We start from the raw sequence: 27281 nt of genomic DNA on the forward strand, positions 1-27281 counted from the left end.
CATCTGCTAAGACATGAGGGAATGACTTCCATGGTACTAGAGGGTGCTGTAGAGGGCAAAAACTGTAGAGGAAGACAGAGATTGGAATACATGCTTCAGTGAACCCGAGGCATCGGTTTGTTGCAGATGCCGCAGTACTCGCTTGTGGTGTAGCATCATCGTGCTAAAGGAGAGTGTGTTCCATGTGTGGACGAACTCTTCGAATTCGAAACTCGATTACGGCACATTGTTTCTCACGCAAGGACATAGTTACATTACACACCGCCATATTACATTTTACAATTCGGAGCCCTTTGGCGGTAGAGGGCTGCAATTATGTAGACATGAAGAATAAAGACGTAGAATGTTCACAACGGTTGTTTCATCTTAAAAACTTTAAAAATTTCACATAAACAGTCGAAGCTGTTACTCTTCAGCATGCCCTTGTATATGTGTTGTTTGATCGTAAACTCTGTTTACATTGTTAACGTGTTGCTAGCAAAATGTGTCTTTTGTTAGTTTAAAGAAGACGACGTGTGTAAGAAAATGACTAGTTATTTACCTGAAACCCACTACCTAGATTTATTAAAGCTTTCTTGAATATGAACTGCTACTGGGTCTTTGAACAATTAATTCCAAAAACCTAGTCTCTGTTCCAAACCTTTCCTGTTGTGTTTAGGCACATATACCATGGAATGTACGAGTATCTTGTATTAGCTTTATGTACTGCTCATCCTGTGAGCAGTTGTTACGGATGATAATTATCATATTGTGTTTTGAATGACGGCAGCTAGAACCTTACCTCGAATTCTAAAATTTTCTGAGACGTTGAGCTTAAAAGCTGTAAAATGTTAAGGGTTTCTATTAGAACTAAATTATTACATTTCTTAGTTTTAGTCTAAAATCCTCCTGATTGTCCTCCGTGCAGATGAAGGTTCATTAGGACGGTTTGTGAAGTAAGGGAATCCTTGCCACGAGCTCCACTTGCTCTCTATTCACGATGACATTTACCCTCTCTATCCGCAAAGCCACGTGCCTTTCCGTGGTTGCAGAATGACCCTAGTCGTCCCACCATGGGATGGAATGTCTTCTTCTATGTTCTGTAGCCCTCTCAGCGGCAGGGTGGATCATGAGGGTTACGTGATCCTACAACGCCTGGGCGCAGCCTTACGTTCAAATACAGTCAGTTGCGTCAAAAGCGTCCTTACCAAATATCCATCGTGGATGCTTCTATTAAAGCACTGTCCTGTCTAGAAGGCGTAGGCAGATCGGGAAGTGTTTGCCATATAACGACCTCCACTGGGCGGTGTGACGATAGAGAATGGTCCCATAGCAGTTCTGAAGTGTGTTCTCTATCCCATGTTCAGAAGATATTGCTCAACTGAAAAGAGGCTCTCAACAGCTGGAGACTGGGAATGGGTTGATGTGGAGCACCATAGCACACTATGTGCATTAAGGGAGCAGGACGTCAAACGGATCGACTAGGAGCAGGAGAGGCACCACAGGACATTTTAATTTCCACTGTCTAGACACTTTTACAAATAAATTCATAAAACTTTGTCAGCATAACCAGGAAGTAGTCAGGATTAACACGCATAACAGTGGAAGTCCAAAAACATAACAAAATAAATATTTTTACATACGAAGTTTCATCATTTTTTGCTTACTATTGTTTGCATTTGTTGCTACAGATACACTTTTCTTCATAAGTAAGAGAGATTCATTGATGCACGGCATAGTATACTTACAGGTGTATGAAACTCTAGAATTTATTTAATTTATGAAAAAATGAATGAACTGTTACACTTTAAACTTAATGTATAGAAAAAACTCAAATTTTATATTTAATTAACTCAATTATTACCACAGTTTTTAATAGATTTGGAAAATTTTAGAGTTTCATACACCTTTAACTATGTTCTGCGTGCCGTGAAAATTTCTTCGAGGACTCTCTTTTACTTTTGAAGATAAGTGTACCTATAGCAACAAATGCAGCCAATAGTAAGGGAAAAATGATGAAATTTCACATTAAAAAAATTATTTTGTTGTTGTTGTTGTTGTTGTTGCTGTCGTGGTCTTCAGTCCTGAGACTGGTTTGATGCAGTTCTCCATGCTACTCTATCCTGTGCAAACTTCTTCATCTCCCAGTACCGACTGCAACCTACATCCTTCTGAATCTGTTTAGTGTCTCCCTCTACAATTTTGCCCTCCACGCTGCCCTCCAATTCTAAATCCCTTGATGCCACAGAACATGTCCTACCAACCGATCCCTTTTTCTAGTCAAGTTGTGCCACAAGCTCCTCTTCTCTCCAATTCTATTCAATACCTCTTCATCTCATTAGTTATGTGATCTGCCCATCTAATCTTCAGCAATCTTCTGTAGCACCACATTTCGAGAGCTTCTATTCTCTTCTTGTCTAAACTATTTATCGTCCACGTTTCACTTCCATACATGGCTACACTTCATACAAATACTTTCAGAAACGATTTCCTGACACTTAAGTCTATACTCGATGTTAACAAATTTCTCTTCTTCAGAAACGCTTTCCTTGCCATTGCCAGTCTACATTTTATATCCTCTCTACTTCGACCATCATTAGTTATTTTGCTCCCTAAATAGCAAAACACATTTACTGCTTTAAGCGTCTCATTTCCTAATCCAATTCCCGCAGCATCACCCGATTTAATTCGACTACATTCCATTGTCCTCGTTTTGCTTTTGTTGATGTTCATCTTATATCCTCCTTTCAAGACACTGTCCATTCCGTTCAGCTGCTCTTCCAGGTGCTTTGCTGTCTCTGACAGAATTACAATGTCATCGGCGAACCTCAAAAGTTTTTATTTCTTCTCCATGGATTTTAATTCCTACTCCGAATCTTTCTTTTGTTTCCTTTACTGCTTGCTCAATATACAGATTGAATAACATTGGGGAGAGGCTACAACCCTGTCTCACTCCCTTCCCAACCACTGCTTCCGTTTCATGTGCCTCGACTCTTATAACTGCCATGTGGTTTCTGTACAAATTGTAAATATCCTTTCGCTCCCTTTCCTGACACCTTCTGAATTTGAAAGAGAGTATTCCAGTCAACATTGTCAAAAGCTTTCTCTAAGTCTACAAATGCTAGAAACATATTTTGTTATGTTTTTGAAATTCCACTGCTATGAGTGCGAATCGTGATCCTTCCTGGTCATGTTGACAAAGTTTTGTGAATTTATTTGTAAAAGTATAAACAGTGGAAATTAAAATGTCGTGTGGTGCTTCTCCTGCTCCAAGGCGGCCTGTCTGACGTCCTACCCTCCTTAAGATACCCATAGAGACCAAAACTGTTGCGAAAGTGCGTATGTGAGTAGTGGGAAAGTCTAGTCAACTGGTTCATGAGGTAGCAGACAGAGGAAACACGGCGACTCAGCGGAGCAACACGTTGTTGCAGTGGCCTACCCTGTGTCAGTAGTTTCAACTTCCCCGCTTCGTCTTGAAACTAATTAAGTTCCACTGCAGTATGGAAACCGTCTTACGGATAAAGGTTTGCATTATTCCCCATGCGGATGGGGGTACTACGAAGACAGAGAGACTTGATGATCCCAAGAGAAAACATCAAAATCCATTTCACCTGATTACTGTTCTTCTCACTCAGTCAGAAACTGTGTAGCGTGGTCGGATAGCTTTGACCCTGGCTTCTTAGCATTCCGTAACTTTCCATTACACTTCTGATTTTTTGGGGAAAATAGTGTCTTTGAAATTGGGGATAACTTGTAGGTCTCCTCTCTGTCGACCTGTATGACTATCTTGAGCCCATGCCAATGGCATTCGTTGGTGTATTATAGGATATCACAGGTCTACATTTGCGTAAACTCTTGGAATTTCAAATGTTCTTACCACATTCTGCTGACAGGAATTGTATCGAGATTTCTCTATTTTCAGATGATTTTTATCCCGCTACACAAGCGAACGATGTATCAAACACAGGTCATTATGCTGCATGATAAATTTTCTTGGCTTTAGAATACGCTTCAAACCTGTACCTCTCACATATATTTTCTTCGATGTGTGCCTTTCATACTCGATTCCACATTGAATACTCGCCCAAAAAGTTTAGGCACATGCTGGACATTGGATAAAAAAATCCCTGTCTCTTGTGCGGCGTACACACATATACTCTTGTAGCCCATCCCTTAAATGTGCTGACGATGTGTACAAAGCGCTGAGATTTGAAACAGCACATGGGATCAGCGATGTAAGGCCTTAATTTGAGGTGGATAAAACTAGCCGTTACGTGTTGGGGCAAAGAAAATGAACTGAGTTAAATGCGGCCGTATTCTTGAACTCATCGTTAAATTTGTATTGTTCACATTGATTACGTCGTCTCTCTCCTATTCATCCTTCACTTGCAAATACACTTCTCGAATTTGCCACCAGGTACATTGTGACAATCTTGCAAACGTCATCTGGCAGCAGACACGGGTATTTGCGTAGATCCATCGGCATAGCATGAGAAGTCACATCGTATAGATCTTCGATGTTGCTGCCATTAGGCCTGTGCACGACTCAACATTCTTACTATAGTTTAAAGTCTTGTGAAGTTCCTTTACTACTGAGTAATCCCCCAGCGGCTCTACATACTATATTTGCGTAGACTGACTGTTGCTTGCACTGTGTCCCATTTCGCTGACGCTTCACTGATTTCAGTGTGTGTACAAAGCACTGAAGATCTCTTCGCGTAAAGAAGAGACGCACCTTTTCAAATAACCCTCTTTTCATTTGAATTAAAATTTAGAACATTTGATGTTCTATTACAGTTGAGTAATCTTTTCTGAACTGAAGTAGTTAGTGGGCTATTCAAAACGCGTGCCATTTGAAAATACATTTTATTCAACACAACATATAAAAGTTAGCAAAAATAGACATAATGTCTTATGGGATAACAGCAATCAGTGATTTTATAATGTTACTTAAAATCCGTCTTGACTGCAAATTTTTATTTTATTCATATGACCGGTTTCGGTTCATTCAGAACCATCTTCAGATCTGATATTTCAGTTACAGGATTAACCCGTCCAAATCCAGCAACTTTCACATGCTACGTCACTTATGTGAAAGTTGCTGGATTTGGACGGGTTACTCCAGTAACTGAAATATCAGATCTGAAGATGGTTCTGAATGAACCGAAACCGGTCATATGAATAAAACAAAAATTTGCAATCAAGACGGATTTTAAGTAACAATATAAAAGTTAATCACATCGCGTAATTGTAAACTGCAAAGAACATTTATATATCAACCATTTATTTGAAGTTCGGCGAAACACAAACAATCAAAGAGTTTACACTGCACATAAAATGTAGCAGAAGATTTGCTGTCCATATCGCTCCCTCTACCAAGCATCTACGGTATTTGGTGTCGTAGCATACGCGGCACCCAGAATGAGTTGTGACTGGAGGCTTACTCGGAAGTACAGGTTATGGTAGGGGAAGAATAGGTGTACTCGATATATCCGCGTGGAATCACATGTAGGTGGTGTCTCAGTGGTAGCTGTTGTCCCTGAATCGGCGTGTCTTGGTGGGGTGAAGGCTGGCTTATATTTGTCGATGTATATGACGGAAGAGACATTGACGTCAATGTCGAATGTTCTGTCGTGGAGTGTCAGTCTGTGTATGGGCCATTGTTCAGTGGTTACAGTGGTTTCCGAAAGGCATCATGTCGAACGAAAACCTGTCTGCAGGAGTGTAAGTCATACAAAACGAATAGTGGCTGGATAGAATATTCTTTTGAAGCACCCGGACAGAGCTCGGGAATTCGTGAGTGTAGACGTTGTGCAAGGTCTGTGGCTCCAATAATATTGTTTGGCGTGTTATCAGAGAGTCTCCAGGCAGTCGACGCGTTTGCCCATACCCTAACTCAGGCGGTGCCGCATTGAGGTCTTCTTTGAAAGCTATTTGGAGGCCTAGTAGGACAATGGGGAGGGTGTCAGTCCTATGCTCCGTGGCATGGCATCTCAGTCAGGCATTAAATTGTAGATGGAGCCCTTCCACGAAACCGTTAGCAACAGTGTGATAGGCACAGATCCGAATTCGGTTGATGTCAAGCAATGTTGAAAGTGCTTAAAAGAGGTAAGACGAATTGTTTGTCCTACGAGTAGCGGTACAGAGGCAAACTCTGAAGCGAGCAATCAAATCACGAAAGAAGCTGCTGCTGTTGCATCCTTCGCTGGATAGGCTTCAGGTCAATGAAAGAAACCATCATTCGTTGTCAGGCAGAATTTATATCCTTCTGACGGTGGTAAAGGTCTAATAATAACGATGTGGACGTGTTCAGATTATTGACTCGGGGGGAGGGGGGGGCTGAAAGTACCGACCTGAGTTTTAGCGTCCCGAGTTATTTTGTTGCGTTGATAAGCATTGCGCTAGTGGGCAAATGCCTTGCAGTCCTTCTAGATATTTGGCCAAACAAATGCCTTTTCCTCTTGTCGTACATTAGCCCTTACTTCTGGATGAGAAAGACTGTGAGGAGAGAAAACTGTTTGCTTGTGGAAATCTGTTGTAGCAAATAGTCACACTAGTAACGTTGAAACGTCACAGTATATCACTACGTTCGAGCATGATATCGGAATATATCGGCGCTATAAACCTGATGATATTTCGAGGAATGCCTTCAGTCTGTTCTCTTTTTCCTTGGCGCTGCCAAGTGCTTTGAAGTCAAGTTCTTTCGCAAAGGCTTCACTGAGATAATGCATCTAATGGCCCATTCTTCTCACCATCAACAGCTCGAATATCCGTAATTAACTGCGCAATGAAGTCCAATACCGCAGCTGGCGCGGTGATGCCATGTCAGAAAGGCGAACGTGTATGGCTTATGATGTGCGGAAGAGTGAAATGTGTTGAGTGAATGCACTGCCCTGTATTATATGTCTAGTTTGCTATTTCCGTTGCATATATCATTTTAACACTGACTAAGCTTTTTATACCTACACTTTGTATGGGCTCTTTAAGACGAGTCAATACAAGACGCCCCAGAAATGTTGAGATGAACTTCGATGGGCTGTAGAGGGTGTCTTGAGGAACAAATGGAGGGTAGGAGCCTGCGTCCGGAAATGTCACCCAACGACGCTACAGAAGTTATAGGCGCCGGCTCCTGTCACTTCGGCAGCAAACGTGACTCCGTACGCTGACAGTGACGGACCGTAGGCGAAACGTCTCACAATGTTGTTTGTTATTCTGTGGTCACGACCGACTGCCACGATAGCCAGTGGAGAGGATGGAGCTAGTAGCTGCATAGAAAGGCCTTGTCTACTATGAATGCGATGCTCTGTCGCCTCAGTGGATGACGGTTTCGGACATGAGTTTCCATTCGCAGTTTATCTGACTCCTGAAACCCATTAAAACCTCCAACGAATCTCGGTATACAGGAGTAAAATAAACTGCAGGTGGAAACTCTTGTCCGAAATCCTCACCCGCTAAGACAACAGAGCATCGTACTCATAGGAGATGGTTCAAATGGCTCTGAGCACTATGGGACTTAACATCCGAGGTCATCAGTGCCCTAGAACTTAGAACTACTTAAACCTAACTTACCTAAGGACATCACACACATACATGCCCGAGGCAGGATTCGAACCTGCGACCGTAGCGGTTGCGCAATTCCAGACTGAAGCGCCTAGAACCGCTCGGCCACAACGGCCGGCTTCAACTTCTCCAATGGCGATCAGTTGCGATCACTGAATAACAAAGTTCCGCCTACGGTTCGTCAACGTACAAAGGCACGTTTGCTGGCGAAGAAGTGACCTAGTGGTAGGTGCTGGCGCCGAAGCCTTCGACGCTCTGTAAGTCGTTGGGTGACGTTTCCGGACCCTGTTCCTATCCTCAGTTTATTCCTCAAGACAGCTTCTACAACCTCTGGAAGTTTGTAGCAACATTTCTTGGACGGTCTGCATGTGATTACCGATCTTAATGGTTTGCGTCATTCTCTTAGCACCTTTCGCCCACAGCCGGGTTGGGGATTTTCTCTGCCCGAGGACTGGGTGTTTGTGTTGCCCTCATCATTTCATCATCATCATCATCATCATTCATGACAGTGGCTAGATTGGACTGTGTAAAACGTTGACTATGTAAACATTGGGACTTTGAACGGGCGCTCATGACCGACAGTTGAGCGTCCCACAAACCAAACATCATCATCATCATCATCATCATCATCACCCTTGACCCATCGTCGATTTTTTTGGTGTCTTCTGACTGGTTTGATTCGCCCTGCCATGAATTCCTCCCTTGTGCCAAACTCTTCATCTCAGAGTAGCACTTGCAACCTACATCCTCAATTTCCTGATGTCTTAACGTATGTCTTATCATCCTGTCCCTTCTCATTGTCAGTGTTTTCCACACGTTCCTTTCCTCTTTGATTCAGTCCTTTCCTCTTCTTATCAGTCCACCTAATTTTCAGCATTCGTCTGTAGCATCACATCTCAAATTCTTCGATTCTGTTCCAGTTTTCCCACAGCCCATTATTGCTTAGTATTTAGGAACGTTTTTATATACTATCCGTACCCCAGTTTTAGTTGAGCTTTTATCTTTTGTTTTCATCTTTTCATTGTTATGCGTTTGGCCACGTACGAACGTTTATTAGAGTATTATGTAAAAATCTGAAGTAAATCGGTCAAGAACTTTTCGAGATTTTTGGCAACTTTAAACAACGAGTTGTCTTTGTGCATATAGTAGTACAGATGATTTCATGACGTTATTCCACAGTTGACAGACAAAATTGCAACCATATATGCATTTTTTATTAATTATTATCAATTAATGTCATGATATTTCCAGAACGATCTTTTCATTCTGTTGAAGGGTTCTTACCAATTGCTGGCTGGATCGTTTCATTAAAATCAGTGTCTGCCTCTGCTGATTACTTGATTTCCGTACTCCCTAATAGAATGGGAGTAGGCAAGACAACAACCGGTAGCAAAAGCAGTTACAGAAGGTCGGTAAGTAATACCTCTCTTGCTCCGACTTTCAATAGTAAAATAGTTACGTCTTAGAGTAATGGCAGAGAATCAGCAGTTCTGATCAGTCGGTATGAGAGAACAAGAACCTTGCACGTGATTTTAGCCTGTAGGATTCCGATCAGGTCTCCGTCCCCTCGGGTGCTCTTTCTCTAAGCGGGAACGTCGCTCGGGATGTGTGCGGCACTAAACGGAGTTGCGTGTCCCCGCAGTCCTGTGGACTGTGCAGGCGCCAAGCTCACGTCGCCGCCATGGCGAATGAGAAGGTATGCCGCCTTTACTGGTCTCTAACACTACACAACACTGAATTTGCTACTTGATGGAAAGAACGCGTATGTTATGTAATATGGTGCGCTGATTCCGATTTTGCCATCAGAAATGTTGTGGACGTGCGGATTTAAAGTTATAGCTAAAAGTCATTTGATATTAAAAGCCCTTACATTGGTTAATGTGTAGCCTCATCAAGGAGCCGTGTTTGATGTACGATTGTTTGAGGGAATGTGTACGTGTTTGTATTCTCAGTGTGACTCTGCTTTATGCCCCTGTGGAAAGATACGTGTGCAGCAATAAAAACAAACAGGCAGACTTGGACAAGTTCTGACTAGTCCGTGACAAGTTTTAACTTGTCCGCGAGCTACAGCTTGCAGGTAGGTTTCAGCATGTTTTATAAAACTAGTTCCCGTGCAGTTTTTCTTGTTAGTCCACCAGTCTGATTCAGAGGTGACTGGAGAATAGTTCGTGTCAGCGTAGCTCTGTGTTTTGTTATCAGCAGTCGCAGTAACATGCATCTAAGTGATTTCGTATAAGACGATTCAGTAACTCAGTATAAGGTGATTCAGTCAACGATAGGTGAATAGGCGCTCTTGTCTGATTTGTCCGGACTGCTTTTGCTACATTTGTGGCAAATATACAATATTTGACCAGCACAAGAACATGGGTAAAAGGCTACCTATAGCTTACAAACATTACTCCGGATGTGAAATCGGAGATCAAACAGAACTCTGGCTCCTCATCTCTGTTGCACTGTCTGTTACTCCGGCCTAGCCTAGTGATTAAACGGCAAGCGAAATCGAATGCCTTATGCTCTTCCCATGATTTGGCGGGAGCAGAAATGTCACCACTCGGATTGCTATTTCTGCTTGACCAACGTATTCAGTTACAGCAAAAAGAAGTCAGAAATCGTATATCCAGAATGTCAGTCTGCACTAAAGCCTGTGGCGCATTGTACAGATTACAGATTACCAATTCCTCCTTCATACAATGCAATGACTAACGAAGAAGGTGATACTGAAGGCAATGACAATCACGCTGGAGCTATGGAATACACGATTGATACCGACAATGACATTAAAGAGCCATATTTAAGCAGCCAAGCCGAACTGGACGATCTGGTTGCCGATTTGTCCCTGTTGAAAGAAAAGTCTGAACTGTTGAGTTGCAAGAGTGTAGGAGTGGAACTTATTCGAGAAAGTGCTACAGTTACGCATTTTCGAGATTGCCACATGAAATTCACAGCATGATATGCTGTTGAACGCTGAGTTTGATTCTGTCGTGACGTGACAGGACTCATAAAGGAACTAGATAACAAATACCTAGCAGAAGAGTGGAGACTTTTTATTGACTGTAGCTCAAGCAGTCTCGAAGCTGCAGGACTACAGAATGGCAACCGGAAACCATCAATTCGTATTGTTCATGCTGTGGGAATGAAGGAAACCTACGATACAATGAACACCCTCTTGATGCTGCTGAAGTACTATGAGGTTAATTGGAATGTTTGCGGCGAGCTGAAGATTGTAGCCCTTCTGTTAGAAATGCAGACTGGGTTTACAAAACGCATGTCTTTTTTTGTCTGTGGGATACTCGCGATGACAAGAATCACTACAAAGTGAAACATTGGTCACCCACAAATTCACCTGTAGTCGAACAACACAACATTCAACTTTTATCTCTTGTAGATCGTAATAAGGTTTACCTATCTCCAGTCCATATGAAACAGGGTCTTACGAAACAGCTTGTTGCAACGACGGATAAAACAAACCGTGGTTCTCAGTACCTAAAAGGCAAGTTTAGAAATACGAAAACTGACGCAAAATCGAAAGCAGGAGTCTTCGTTGGACCAGAAATTCGAAAGTTGATTCGAGATCCACAATTCAGATTGGAGCTCATGGAACGAGAACTAGCAACTTGGGACGCATTTGTGCTTGTAGTGCACAACTTTCTTGGGAACCACAGAGCAGACAACTATGCAGAAATTGTGGGCAACTTGCTAACAGCCCTCCAGCACTGCTGTTACCGTAAGTCACTAAAGATGCATTTCTTGCATTTGCATCTCACCTCCTTTCCGTCAAATATGGGATTCGTGAGTGACGATCACGGTGAACGATTCGGCCGGGAGATGTCCAACATGGAAGCAAGATATCAGGGACGCTTCAGTCCGAACATGCTGGGGTATTAGTGTTGGTTTTTCCATAGAGCAACAGGAGATGTTCACAGGCGGAAATCAAGAAGCTCTACACACTTTTAAACCAAGTCATTGACAATCTTAATGTAATTAAGGGTCCCTGACTCATTTCAGAGGTAAATAAATATTTGTAATTCACTTTTTGATTATAATATTTATTGTTTTCATTCAAAAGTAGTCACATTAATTTCTCTAAAATTTTTTACATTCGCAATTCAACGTACTCAATAACATTATCCTTGATAACCTTTCCCCGGGTTTCCGGGTTCGATTCCCGGCGGGGTCAGTGATTTTCTCTGCCTCGTGATGGCTGGGTGTTGTGTGCTGTCCTTAGGTTAGTTAGGTTTAAGTAGTTCTGAGTTCTAGGGGACTGATGACCATAGATGTTAAGTCCCATAGTGCTCAGAGCCATTTGAACCATTTTTTTGATAACCTTTGCACGCACATAACTCCCCCCCCCCCCCCCCCCCCCCTCCATGAACCATGGACCTTGCCGTTGGTGGGGAGGCTTGCGTGCCTCAGCGATACAGATAGCCGTACCGTAGGTGCAACCACAACGGAGGGGTATCTGTTTAGAGGCCAGACAAACGCGTGATTCCTGAAGAGGGGCAGCAGCCTTTTCAGTAGTTGCAGGGGCAACAGTCTCGATGATTGACTGATCTGGCCCTGTAACACTAACCAAAACGGCCTTGCTGTGCTGGCACTGCGAACGGTTGAAAGCCAGGGGAAACTACAGCCGTAATTTTTCCCGAGGGCATGCAGCTTTACTGTATGGTTAATGATGATGTCGTCCTCTTGGGTAAAACATTCCGGAGGTAAAATAGTCCCCCATTCGGATCTCCGGGCGGGGACTACTCAAGAGGACGTCGTTATCAGGAGAAAGAAAACTAGCGTTCTACGGATCGGAGAGTGGAATGTCAGATCCCTTACTCGGGCAGGTCGGTTAGAAAATTTAAAAAGGGAAATGGATAGGTTAAAGTTAGATATAGTGGGAATTAGTGAAGTTTGGTGGCAGGAGGAACAAGACTTTTGGTCAGGTGAATACAGGGTTAAAAGCACAAAATCCGATAGGGGTAATGCAGGAGTAGGTTTAATAATGAATAAAAAAACAGGAGTGCGGGTAACTAATACAAACAGCATAGTGAACGCATTATTGTGGCCAAGACAGACACGAAGCCCACACCTACTACAGAAGTACAAGTTTATAGGCCAACTAGCTCTGCAGAGGATGAAGAAATTGATGAAATGAATGATGTGATAAAAGGAATTATTCAGGTAGTGAAGGGAGACGAAAATTTAATAGTCATGGGTGACTGGAATTCGGTAGTAGGAAGATGGAGAGAAGGAAACGTAGTAGGTGAAAATGGATTGGGAGTAAGAAATGAAAGAGGAAGCTGCCTGGTAGAATTTTGCACAGAGCACAACTTGGTTCAAGAATCATAAAAGAAGGTTGTATACATGGAAGAAGCTTGGAGATACTAAAAGGTATCAGATAGATTATGTAATGGTAACACAGAGATTTAGGAACCAGGTTTTAAATTGTAAGACGTTTCCAGGGGCAGATGTGGAGTCTGACCACAATCTATTGGTTACGAACTGTAGATTAAAACTGAAGAAACTGCAAAAAGGTGGGAATTTAAGGAGATGGGACCTGGATAAACTGAAAGAACCAGAGGCTGTACAAAGTTTCAGGGAGAGCATAAGAGAACAATTGACAGGAATGGGAGAAAGAAAAACAGTAGAAGACGAATGGGTAGCTTTGAGGGATGAAATAGTGAAGGCAGCAGAAGATCAAATAGGTAAAAAGACGAGGGCTAGTAAAAAGCCTTGGGTAAGAGAAGAAATATTGAATTTAATTGATGAAAGGAGAAAATATAAAAATGCAGTAAATGAAGCAGGCGAAAAGGAAAAATTTGTGGCAGTGAGCTCGTGTCGCGGTGGTGGCTGTGGGAAACGCGACAGCGGATCTGGCGGCGCGCGAGTTTGAAAGTGCGGCCAACTGGATAACGGTCGATACCGCAGGGTCCACGTCTTCGTGGGGTGTGCGCCACACTCGAAACCTACCATCAGCTCTTACCAACTGAAACTCATCTGACTAGGCCATGGTTTTCCAGCAGCATAGGGTCCAGCCGATATGGTCATGAAGCCATCGGTCGTCAGATCCCATAGCCCATTAACACTAAATTTCGCTGCACTGTTCTAATGGATAAGTTCATCGTACGTCCCACATTGATTTCTGCGGTTATTTAAGGCAGTGTTGCTTGTCTGTTATCACCGACAACTGTATGCAAACGCCGCTGCTCTCGGTCGTTAAATGAAGACTGCCGGCTACTGAGTTGACCGTGGTGAGAAGTAATGCCTGAAATCTGGAATTCTCGATGCACTCTTGACGCTGCAGATCTCAGAATACTGAATTCCCTAACGGTTTCCGAAATGGGAAGCCCCATACGCTAGTTCCAACTACCATTCCGCGTTCAGAGTTTGTTCAAATGGTTCAAATGGCTCTGAGCACTATGGGACATAAATTCTGAGGTCATCAGTCCCCTAGAACTTAGAACTACTTAAACCTAACTAACCTAAGGACATCACTCACACCCATGCCCGAGGCAGGATTCGAACCTGCGACTGTAGCGGTCGCGCGGTTCCAGACAGTAGCGTCTAGAACCGCTCGGCCACCCCGGCCGGCCCAGAGTCTGTTAATACCTGCCGTGTGCCGTAGTCACGTTGGAAACCTTTTTAAATGAATCAGCTGAGTACGAATGAGAGCTCCGCCTATGCAGTGCCCCTGTGTACACAATCCGACCGTCATCTGTATATGTCGATACCGCTATCCCAAGACTTTTGTCTCCTCAGTATATGTACTGGAGCGAGGGAAGAAACCAACGTCTTTCGGAAGGACTGGAGTACGTAGGAAGAAAACACAACAGTCATGTTCACCTTAGAGTAACAAAAAAACCAATAAGAGTCTTGTATTCGATTTACTTTGATTTGGTAAACCAATCAGAGCTGATTTTTTTTTTTTTAATAACGTATACAGGTTTTTTGTTAGTGCTCCTAATGATATGCATTGTAAGTACAGGTACTACGATATAAGAAAAGCCTAATTTTTCTCATTGTGGTACAAGTATGAGTGACTGCAGAATCCTCAGTAGAACAAAATAAATTTCCTGATGATATACATAGCGAAAGAGACCTAGTATTGTGTGGGTAACTGGTAGTGATGACTCTACAGCATAAAACAAACAGCTCCACAAGCACACAGTCGAAAAAAGTAAAAAAAAAATATTGTTGTAAGCATGAGCCTGATTGTTGTATCCATTCAATAAGTGGTTTAGTTAAAAGATCTTGGTTTTTAAGTCACGTAATAATATTTAGTACTAAGCACTATGTTAGATTTTTCCCATTATCTTTGTCCATCATATGTCTTCTGGGGATATTAGGTGCTTTATCTCTCGTATATGCAAATTAACATTATTAATACATATTTTTACTTTGTTAGTGAAAACATGGCTATATTCTCTGCAAAAAACGTCATAATATCGGTCAAAGTACGTCGTTCAAGAACGTGAGGTTGGACGATTGCTTCACTATACTCTTGTTCCCTATAATTAAAAACAACATAATCGACTCCCTTAAACACTGACTGCCATTTTGCCACAGCACCATACAATATTTCGCTGTATCCTCCTCATACACCGTGTAGTTGCATACTTCCTGGCGTGTCGCAAAAGCAGTCGGGCGCCGACACCACACAGTAACACACCGCTGTCGGGTTGGTTGCTAGTCAGCCCCTGCTTATTACGTCACGTTCCGGCCCCGCCATTTGCAGCGCGACATGCAGAGGACCTTTGTGTACACCGGACCAAACCATAGAGGTCGTTCCTGCCACGAACCTTTTGCTGTATTCGCCAGTGATACATGCAGCCAATCAGGAGGAAGTGTACCTCCGCCGCGCGGGCATTTAGTAGGACCGCGCCCGCTCCAATTACAGCAGTTACGATGCAGCTAGCCAAGGCAAGTTTGCTCCAGACCTAGAGCCAGCTCGGCTGCATGCCGCCTTCACCTCGGCAATGTGCTAGCGGGCCTATTGGTATTCTATATGATGATGGTATCTGTCCGAAAGAACAGATACCATCGGTGACCATGGAGCTCTCTTAGAATGAAATGATAATTAAATCAAGACCCTAAGCTGTCGACAGGCGTTGATATACATTAACGGGGACAGTTGAAAATGTGTACCCTGACCGGGACTCGAACCCGGGATCTCCTGCTTAATTGGCAGACGCTCTATCTATCTGAGCCACCGAGGGCACAGAGGATAGTGCGACTGTAGGGATTTATCCCTTGCACTTTCCCCGTGAGACCCACATTCCAAGCTTAATGTCCACACACCACATTCGTAGTGCCCCTGCCCATTACACTCATTAATCACGGCAGACAATCTTAACGAGTCCCGTAAGAATTCGGGCAATGCGTGTGCATCCAGCACAGAAGAAGAAGGTCAATGGCCCGTTATCTTTAACTATATGAAGATGCATACGCATTGCCCGATCTCTTACGGGACTCGGTAAGTTTGTCTGCTGCGAGTAATGAGTGTAATGGGCAGGGGCACTACGAATGTAGTGTGTGGTCATTAAGTTGGGAATATGGGTGTCACGGGGAGCCAGCAAGAGATAGATCCCTGCAGTCGCACTACCCTCTGTGTCCTCGTTGGCTCAGATGAATAGAGCGTCTGCCCTGTAAGCTGGAGTTTCCGGGTTCGAGTCCCGGTCGGGGCACACATTTTCAAATGTCCCCGTTGATGTGTGTCTACGGCTGTCGACAGCCTAGGGTCTTGATTTAATTATCATTTTATTGGCATTCTGTCAAAATCATTTGGACAGACTAGAAACTGTAACTCGTACAGGTCGTAACTTACATGTTAGTCTGTTCCAATGTGCTCCGCTCAAGAAGAGCGAGGACTTAAACAGTTGGTAGTCAAAGTAGTGGAGAACGAACTCTGACTGTAGAAGCTTTCATTGTGTTGATTCCTGATCCAAAACTTGTATTCCCAGTACTTGCGTTTAGTGGTGAACTTATTTTCCTGTTAGGAAAAGATACAAAGTTTGTTACTTGTTTGTGACGGTCAACGGAGATCATTTGCTTTGAATTCATTGTGTTCTGAAATATAGAGGATGAACGACGTGCTTGTGTGTTTCCTGCGGAAGTGTTAAAGTACCGGACCCTTCATTTCCAATACAAGGCACCAATACGCCGCTCCTTACGATTCATCCGACAACGTCATGCGAACATCTGAATTCGACGACGATGAAACATCGTCCACCGACGCATCGTATTCGACCTGTACGAATGGACAGTATTTAATGTGATCGTCTGCTTCCGCGGCGAATAATTGACTAACCACGCCCTTCATCATTAATACTGAATTCATTGGAAACAAATATTACAAGACCTCTGTGTACAGTAGTCAACCCTGAACGCTTTATGACATTTATGGTGCCGGACCTGCTTTCAACAATGCTTTACGCTATATAGGAATATGGCTGCCGATTAACCCAGTCGAATTCTTCGAATAAAATAACTACATGTATCTTAGATTGGTACCCACACAAATCCAAAATAGCAAGAAAATAGTATGCACACGACATCCTTTCGTCCTACAAGCTTTTCAGTTAAAGTGGATTTAGGTGGATTTACCAATACTGGTACAACCAAACAAGTATAGTTGCCGCATACAAAAGGTGTGATCCAAAAGCTCGCATTATACCAAGACATGACTTCAGTAGTCCAACAGGAATCTGGTAGATTAACGCTTCTGGTAGGTTAACGCTTCTTCCGCATCAACGCTGACAATAATCGCTTTCACTCCTAACTTTTCCACCACTGTCGTAACGCATATCACTGCCATTAACGCTTTCATTAAATGAGATTAACGTTTCACCTTAACTGTTGGTGTTATTACTACCGATCTGGCGGTTCAAACTTGGATTTTGATGGAAAAATATTCACCGAATCTTTTAGTTTTAACGGCATCTTCCTTGTTTCGTTCAACAGCGCGTTTCTTATTTTGTGCTCCACTCCACGCCACTCAATGTGTTCGAGAGAGTACTTTAAAAATAAAATAGTGGCTAACAGGCACAATGGCGGAGACTGACAAGCAAAGCTGCTTCAGCTTTAAGACTAATCGATGCGACTCATAACTACACAGCAGTTGCGAGCAGCAACATGAAGAGTGGCTCTCCAACTGAACTTAGCAATGAACCAGACGGTACGCTAGTGACAGTACTGCTGGCTGCTGGTCTTCGGTCTGTGTATTCAAAGTACATTCACTTTTTTTATTTCAACCGAATCTACCGGAAATACAAGGGCCAATCGAGGTCTCTAAGGCTGGATGAGCATGGCCTATAGGGATATCGGGTTTTTACTCTTACTAAAAAAAGTCAAAGTTAGTCCCATATCTATAAAATGACCGTCGGATGCAAAAGTAGTGATCACGCATTACTGTCGTGGACAGTCCTAACAGAGTTGGTTTGTCATTCCCTTCTTCCAGGTTGTTATGTAGGTGAGTTATGTGTTTATGTTGATCGGAGACTGTGTTGAGTACTTGTGTTATGTTTGTGTTTTTATGGTTGTTGTGGGTTACAGGGAGGGAGGAAACACCCGACAAAGCGAACCGTCCCTCGGTCGTAGCGGGAACTAACCTGATCACGTGACTACGTGCCACGCAGTTATATTCAAAATTTTACCTCACAGTGCAAGTACGGAAAGTGATAAGAGAAACTGCCTTCTCGGGAAACTGAGACAGGCGAGCTGTTCACGTCAGTAAGTTTATTGGTGATGAGATGGAGGAAGGAGTGACAGTGCCGATTGAAAAGGGGACGGAACGTGCAAGAAAGGTGTTAGAGTCAATTGTGTGCAAATTACGGAAGAAGAGGCACGATGTTGAGCAGAAAGGGATTCAGGAAATCTTCTCCAAAGAAGAAGAGGCAAAGAGCACCCAATAAATATCCCACTGCCGAACGAATAAACGCATTTTTTTAGGCAGAAATTTCTGCGATTCTGTGAACAATAAAAGGCTGTACCAACGTGGAGAAACCTTCACAGCATGTGCCGTACACAACTGGACTTCAGGTCTTCAAGAAAACTCCAGGATAAACTGATCTGTCTATGGAGGTTAGGTTTTACAAGGTGCCAGAAAAAACGAAACATCACGTTCGCGAATGGGAAGAGATACACTCGCTTACAAAGAAGCCAAACACCCAGAAGTCATTGTCGGATGAAAATTTAACTTCGTGCACATACACACCATAAACAGTTATGTAAATGATTAGAGTTTCAATTTTTTGTGATTCGTAGGACGGCCACGAGAGTGCATTGGTACTGTTAGTATTTATCGCTGTTACCAGGTATATGAGAGATATATAAGAGATGTGTACAGCGTCAGATGTGAAAGACGCGGAGATGCCGAGTAATCGTGTGAGACAGCTTTATCAGCACCTGATAGTATTTAAAAGGGGCATCGTTGTGGATCTCCATTTGCCATCTGGTCGAGGCGTCGAACATCCAGATTCGTGGGGCATTCGGATGTGCAGTGGCCAATGGCGGACTACATGCGAACGTGGCGGTAGGCCTACTCGTTGCCAAGGTTTGGTGGACCATTTCGGACCACCGAAAGGGAGATTCGCCGTGTTCTGTACCAAGCACATCTGCACAGATTATCCGAGAACAAATAATGGTCTCCCTGCAACATTCTGAGTCACCTCACACCATTGATCGCAGAGTAGGAGCAACTGGAGTTGGGAATCACCGTCCCATGCGTAGGGAGCCGTTAACACATCACAAATGGCGCGTTTGGAGTGGCGCCGTGCCTTGGGAACGTAGCCTCATGATGAATGGTATTGCATTGTGTTCAGCGATGATCACGGTTCTGCAGAACACCGGATGACGATCGACAGTCACCCCATTTACATAGGGCTCCCAAAATCGGATTTCGTAAACAGATTTTGCAATACCGTTCTGGGTGGTCACGTAAACACTTCAAAATCGATTCTGGAAATCTGCTTCTAGTTGCCGGTTTTCCAATTCGGCAATCGGTTGTCGCTCCCATGTAAACACAACCAGCTTTGAAACGTGCTTGAGATATCAGGTTTCGTCTTGTTTTTAAAAATTTCTGCCTAATATGACCGTAGTGGCTTTTTGCACAGTGAAAGATAAGGAGAAATATTAGACTGAAGCTTTTTTCACCTCATGTAGTTGAAGAGAAATAGCTATTGTGCCGACACAATTAGAAATTATAACAGCTGTTTTCCAGGCGCCATATTTAACCGGGCTAGCAGACTGTAACATGTAAACACGACAGTGAAAAACGGTTTCCCAAATTCGGGTTTTGTCTTTCTGAAGATGTGTCGGTTGTATACGTAGTGAGTGAGTGACGCGGCGACCTGGGGGAAGGTCCCAGTCTTACAGTGCGTCGGAAGGCACAGCGGTGTTACTCATGGTGTGGGAAGCCATAGGGTATGACTTCAGATCACAGCTGGTAATGACTGAAGGCAGTCTGACGCCACAAAGGTGTGTCACGGACATCCTGCGTCCTTATGTGTTGCCTTTCGTGCGACAGTGCCGTGGTGCAATTTTTCTACAAGAAATGCTCGTCTGTACATGGTACGAGTCCCTATGAAATTTTTGCGAGATGTTAAGGGACTGCCGAGGTCAGCAACATCCCCGGAACTGTCTCCGACAGAACACCTGTGAGGGCAGTTCTTACGTCAATTGCGTGTCAGTGCGTTTTATTTATTGCTTATTTAACATGACCAGTTTAGGATCTTAACGCCCTCTCTTACGTCAGACCAGGAGCAACACATACACAAAAAGTTACACAACAATCTGAGTAACAGTAATTTGCATATTAATAAAAATAAAAATTGACAATAATTGTTATAATAATAACAATAACACTAATAATGATTATAAAATAATGCAGGAATTAAGAATGATATTAATTAGTTGCTACATAACAAACCGATGTTTCGCGGGAAGTAAATAAGTGCTCCGCGAAAAACGATTAATAACATGGCGTTATTTTTCGAAATTTTTTCTAATTGTTCAAAATTTTATTATGATGACTGTGTTATTAGGTATGAATTTGAACTGAAGTAATCACAGAACAAAACAAATTTTCCTCATTTTTATTAATTTTATTAACCTTCAAAAGAAACAAGGTATTCCCTCAAAGTATTAAGATTCTCAAAGTGCTGTCAGTGAGCAAACTCTGAAGGATGAAGCAGGCCGTGGCCCAGACGGGTAACACCTGAGTCGTGCACGGAAGCCACTCAACATCCACGACAACAGACTGCCCAACCCTCCTCCTCTCCCCCCTCATTCGCGCCAGTGAGACTGTGCGTAAGTAGTAAAAGGGAAAGCTGAAATTTTAACGTCGTGGTAGAGAAATAGCGTTGATATTAATGACATATTGTTTTTGTTGCATTGGTCAGTGTTAAGCAATAAATCTGGTCACGTACTATCTTAAATCGAGGAGAAATTTTGTTTAGGAGGTTTTTTTTAAAGCAATAGGGTTACTGAACGTGTCTTTCAAATGGATAAATAGAAATACCATGCCAACACAAAATTAATTTCTTTGCAAGATTATCGCTAATAGAAATTTACCCTACGTTTTTAACATCTATGAAACAGGAAACTGAATTCAAAGGCGTCCAAATTTCTCTTTAAACTGATTCATGTGGTGGAAGTTGCAATCACAGATGTGGCACTGGGAAATAGCTAACGCTGTAAGCAAATCAGACAAAAGAGTATGGTACATTTTACATGAATAAGCATGTACTAGACTGATTTGTGCAAGATCAGTGCCGCATATGTTGAATTCGTACCGAAATTTTGTTCTCAGCAATGTATTAACGCTTCTAAAACGTTTAAAGAACGCCGTATTCATCACGTTAAGTTTCTGATTGAACAAAATTATTAAAAAAATATTGCGTGCAGTTGGTTCACACTGATCATTAAAAGTTACAATTCATATGAATCTAACATATGTAATGCGTAATGTAGATAACAGAACGTCATCAATAAGAAAATATTACTTGTGGGGGCTCTATTATAATCACAACAAATAAAAGATAATGTAGAATCACAACTATGGTAGTCATATGTCGCCGCTCGCAAATTGTGCACATTGGGGTTCACTACATACCATGCCTATTATAGCATCTATATTTCACTCGTATAAAATTAGTAACACCCTTGGGGATGGTCTGTAATGACCTCTACAGTTTGTGACTGACACTATTACACCTGTCATGTCGTATGATATGTTATCGATGGTCACGGTCGTAACAGAGATCCAAATGCTATTTTTATTAGTGAAGACAGAATATTATCTGTGTTAAGTATAATGTGTTGAGATTTTATCTGATTTTGACTTTAAGGGTTAAATAATTATGCAGAATTAACTAACATTCGTGCATTATAAAACTACTATAATGCTCTTACCTGTCAGTAAAACTTCGTTGAGGTAACGTCTGCTGATAGAGTATATACACTGCAACAAAAATTTAGTACTAATAATATATTTATACAACAAAATAAAAATTATTAATTATACTTTTGATAAACAATTTTCTTCTTAATGTCTTATTTCCTTAAGACTTTGCATCGTATGTAAGATGTTAAACGATTTTGAATGAAAGACATTTATTTAATGTTGCACAAAATGAAAAATGAATCAGACGTACATGCTTTGATATGTGTAATCGTAAAATAATTGGCAAGTCTATAGCAACATCACAGAAAGTTACTTAACTATTCTGCAGCGGACGATATACACAAATGGAAATGGAAAATTTTACACCATGAACAGCTTAACCAAACGCTGGTAAACTCCTGCTCCAGTATTTGCATGCTTGTGGGATATGTTGATTAAAATTTTAACTTTATGCGTGTTTATTTTCAGTACATAAAGAAGTTTGTCCTACAGATGAAGAATGATGGGAATGCATGATGGCTATTGGGCGTTTCTAACGTTACTAGGACTTCTGAGGTAGAGATCCCCCATTCAGCATGGTCTTAGAGAGAATCGCTCGTACGAAACTCAGCTTGCCCTTTTCTCACATGATATACTACGAACCATGGATGAAGGCCAATAGTCAGATTGCATTTTTGTAGATTTCTGGAAAGCGTTTGACACGGTGCTCCATTGCAGACTGTTAAAGAAGGTACGAGCATATGGAAAAGATTCACAGATATGTGAGTGTCTCGAAGATTTCTTAAGTTGTAGAACTCAGAATGCTGTCCTCGATGGCGAGTGTTCATCAGAGACAAGGATATCGTCAGGAGTGCTCTGGGGAAGTGTGGTAGGATCGCTGTTATTCTCTGTATACATAAATGATTTCGTGGAGAGGGTGGGCAGCAATCGGCAGCTGGTTGCTGATGATGCTGTGGTGCACGGTAAGGTGTCAGAGTTGAGTGATGTAGGAGGATACAAGCTGACTTAGACAAAATTTATAGGAGGTGTGATGAATGGCAGCTTGCTCAAACCGTAGAAAAATGTAAATTAATGTGGATGAACAGGAAAAACAAACCCTTAATGTTCGGATACGGCATTGGTAGTGTCCCGCTTGACACAATCATGCCGTTTAAATATCCGGGCGTAAAACTGCAAAGCGAAATTAAATGGAACAAGCATATGAGGATTGTGGTAGGGGAGGCTAATGGTCGACTTCGGTTTATTGGGAGGATTTTGTGAAAGTGTGGTTCATCTGTAAAGGAGGCCGCATATAGGATGTAATGCGACCTATTCTTGAGTACTGCTTGAGTGTTTGGGATCCGCAGCAGATCGGATCAGAGGAAGACAAGCAATTCAGATGCGGGCTGCTATATTTGTTACTGGCAGGTTTGAATGAAAGGCAAGTGTTACGGCGATGCTTCAGGAACTCAAATGGGAATCCCTGGATGGAAGACGACTTTCTTTTCGAGGAACACTACTGAGAAAATCTACAGAACCGGCATTTGAAGATGACTGCAGAATGATTCTCTTGCCTCCAACATACAGGTCGCATAAGAACTACGAAGATGAGGAGGTATACGTATAGACAGTCGTTTTTCCCTCGCTGTATTTGCAAGTGGAACAGGAAAAGAAATGACTAGACGCGCCATGAGATGGATTGCTGAGTGTCGATGTAGATGTAGATTGCAACACAGGATGTCCAGCTCATGTACACAATCATCCCAACACCATCTTTCGGAATTATTGGCATGAGGGTCATGGGATTGTCATACCGAGAGGTCACACAGACAATTGGCTCTAATGTAATGGATACATATCTCATGACAACAATGTGGCAACAAGAGGAGGCAGGAAAATTTGGCAAGATTGTTCGAATGGCTCTGATGAACAGAAGGATAACAGCTGAAATCCGTGCAGAGGTGACATGCACAGTGTCACCACGAACCGCAGGCAGTAAACTGCTGGAAGCTGGGTTGAAATCTCTATGTGATATGCATCGCTGACACTATACTACATGCAATAAAAGTCATGCATGTTGTAGAACTAGCGTCAAATGGAACGCTATGTAGAATGCCGGAGTGTTGAGCGATAATTCTCGCTCTAGTTTGTAGCAGTCAGATCGACGGCAAAGACTCCGTAGATGGCCTGGTGAGTCGTCACAGGAAGTAGCAGTTTCCGATTTCCATACTTCTTTAACTCCTGGAATTGTGCCGTAGGAAACTCGATATGAGAACAGGACTGATTTGCTAATTATTGAAGGCAGGCTGAATTCACGTCAGTGGGTGACAAGTATGGGAAACCTTGCTGTCATACACTTCACGAGTATCGACTGGCATATTCCAACAGCATGATGTAAGACTCCCCGTTACCGAGCGAATTCGCGCAGTGGTTAGCACGCTGGACTCGTATTCGGGAGGACGACGGTTCAAACCTGCGTTTGGACATTCTGATTTAGGTTTTCCGTGATTTCCCTAAACCGCTTCAGGCAAATGCCGGGATGGTTCTTTTGAAATAACCTCGCTGTTTGGTCCCATTCCCCAAATCAACCAACCAGCCAACCAAGACTCCCTGTTCCAGCTCATACCAAATACGCCTCGAGGTAAGCGCGGATCCTTTACTGGCGTGCCTGTCCCTTGATCTGTCACCATTAGAGCATGTCTGATATGCGATGGGAAGACTGTAAATTGAGGCGATACTTGACGACCAACAGCTGAGTGGTACGGGGCCGCATGTTGTAGGATTTAGCATTGCTCAGTGTCTAACATACAGGATGATTCCGTGATGATGTTCCAAAATTTCACGGATGGTGGAGAGAGGGAAACGTACTATTTTTACGTAATGGATCCTGGTCGGGCAACAACTGAGTCGAAAGTTATAAGCGAAAATGGTTCTGATATATCTGAAAGTGGAATACATACACCGTTATTGTTGTTGCTGCTGTGAAACACATCTGTTACTCTGAACAAGTGCTCATAGCTCTTAAGGTATGCTCTTTACAGCCTATGTTTACTGAATATTTTTTCCTTGTTTTGGTCCATAATACCTCGTTCCAAAATATGAAAAGCAAGGAGCTTGCAGTAGAAAATGTCCACTGTCAGAGGCATTAGAACGATTTCTGGTTATAACTTTCGACTCGCTTTCTTCCAAACAGGGGTCCCTTAGCTTAAATTGACAAATTTACCCGTCTCCGTTGCTAAAAGTCTGTAACATCGTCACACAATCTAACTACAAGATCGACAAGCATGCATGTGCGAGGATTTTTGCAAGCATGGACAAATCCCCTTCGCCTTCACTCACTACAAGCCTGCTTGTTCAAGCATTAGTTTGCTCGTTTTGTCCGGCTTCGTCGTTGTGGTGCGTAAAAAAATGAGAAAAAATGATGTGTGGTGTAAAGACTCGGTAATGAAACAAAAAACTTATTCTCACATTAAATTGCTTTGTGAGGTGAAGATATATCCATACGATTTGTGTAATCAATTCAGGATCAATATAGAAATATATTTGAATCTTCCTATCAATCATTGCACCATTGATTAAAAATTTCTTGCGAGCCGATTGGGCTATGGAATCTCAAATATTGTTAACTTATGAACCTCATTTGTTCCTGCACCAAATTAACAAATACTTTCCATTTTTCCCTTCTATAGTTCTGGAAGAATTTGTGTTTTTATTACAACATGCCTGCCTGTGACAGCTTCAATTGGTTTGTATTTCGTTAAAAGTAATAGGCTTTCGATTTACGGTTTCTGAAGCAAGACTGGATTTCATTTACTCTGCTCGTATAAAGCTATTCCAGCAACTGACAACTGATTTTCTTCATGTCGCTCGACGTAGGACCCCTTCGAAGATTACCTCACAATTGAAGTTTGGTTGTGCTAGCATGCACATTTTCGGTAAACACGCTCCATTATTTGTGCGTCGTTAGCCGGCCGCTGTGGCCGAGCGGTTCTAGGCGCTTCAGTCCGGAACCGCGGTGCTGCTACGGTCGCAGGTTCGAATCCTGGCTCGGGCATGGATGTGTGTGATGTCCTTAGGTTAGTTAGGTTTAAGTAGTTCTAAGTCTAGGGGACTATTTTCCATAGTGCTTAGAGCCATTAGAACCATTTTTGAGCCGATGTCTCGATGTTAACGGCGGTACACGACAAGCACACTTGGACTGCAAATTCGCATCCACAAGACGTCTGAAAGTCTAGGGGACTGATGACTTCAGATGTTAAGTCCCATAGTGCTTAGAGCCATTTGAACCATTTCGCGCGTCGTTATGCTATTTCAAGACTGCATAACTGATAAAAGATCAGCCTTTCAGCAGCTGGAACTGCCCGATTGATTCCAGAAAATTACCATACAGAACAATGGAATACGTTTGCAGAAAGTTCTTGAGCAAACATGCTCGTCAGCCTTGCAGTTACATGTGTGGTCACCTTAAACTGTTGTGCTGCGGCATTAATTTCTGCAAGTGAGAAATAAAAGTCGGTTTGTGTGGTGTTACAGAGTGAAACGGTTTTGTTTTGTATTTGTGTTCTAACAATAGCCTGATGTGTGGTGGCAACGTACGTATTCAGGATCGCAAATTTGTGGAGTGAAAGTTCGACCGGTGTGACAAGAGGAAATGCGCTGATAGTTTGAATGAATTGGAGAAACAAATAATCCGGAGGAGCGCAATTTTTACTCCAGTTATAATTAGGAACGAATGAAGAAATCAGCGCAAGTTAAAAGATCTGTTTCTCCTGGCGTATACACTGTTCAAACAACTTACGGGCTTGCAGCCGGGCGACGTCGTCGACAACTGGCAATATTTCGACGGGAGAGCTCCCTGCCATGTCCAACGCATAACTGAATCAAGTAAGCTCTCTGCAAGGGAATTTAAAACCTCGATTTGCAAACAAACTCAGGAAAGATAACGACTTTTTGCAACACCTGAGTTAAATCCATCGGAATATTTGTTTGCCGATGGAGGTGGAAAAGGATGGCTGTCATCCCTTCCTTGATATGTTGGTTTGGAGGGAGGTTGATGGTACGTTGGGACACGCCGTTTATAGGAAGCCTATTCACACTGATTCATATCACCATCCCACTAAACGTGAAGGGGTACTTCGTACCTCGGTTAACAGGCCCTATGTAATCTCGGACCTTGAGAGTTTCTCAGCAGAATTAGCCCGTCTCGAAGTTATCTTTCGTCAGAATGGTTATAGTGAAAGACAGACCAGACGTGCGAAGCACTATCGATCAACTGTGCACCGGCTGAATGATAATACCGAGGTGACACTAAAGTTTACAGCCTTTTTGCCTTACGCATGGAACATTTCAAACAGGACTGGTCGTATTTTGCGGAAAT

The 27281-nt window shown here is 42.7% G+C and overlaps 1 protein-coding gene across 1 annotated transcript in view; it reads right to left on the bottom strand.

The window, feature by feature from the left end:
• The window catches only part of LOC126482345 (kynurenine 3-monooxygenase-like), a 180724-nt gene that overhangs the window by 71192 nt on the left and 82251 nt on the right, over positions 1-27281 (bottom strand). Inside the window, exon 4 of the mRNA XM_050106426.1 lies at positions 21934-21982. Within this exon, the coding sequence (XP_049962383.1) occupies positions 21934-21982 (49 nt within the window). The remainder of the gene's footprint in view (positions 1-21933; positions 21983-27281) is intronic.

Source organism: Schistocerca serialis, chromosome 5, assembly GCF_023864345.2.
Source record: "Schistocerca serialis cubense isolate TAMUIC-IGC-003099 chromosome 5, iqSchSeri2.2, whole genome shotgun sequence".
NCBI classification, from domain to species: domain Eukaryota; kingdom Metazoa; phylum Arthropoda; class Insecta; order Orthoptera; family Acrididae; genus Schistocerca; species Schistocerca serialis.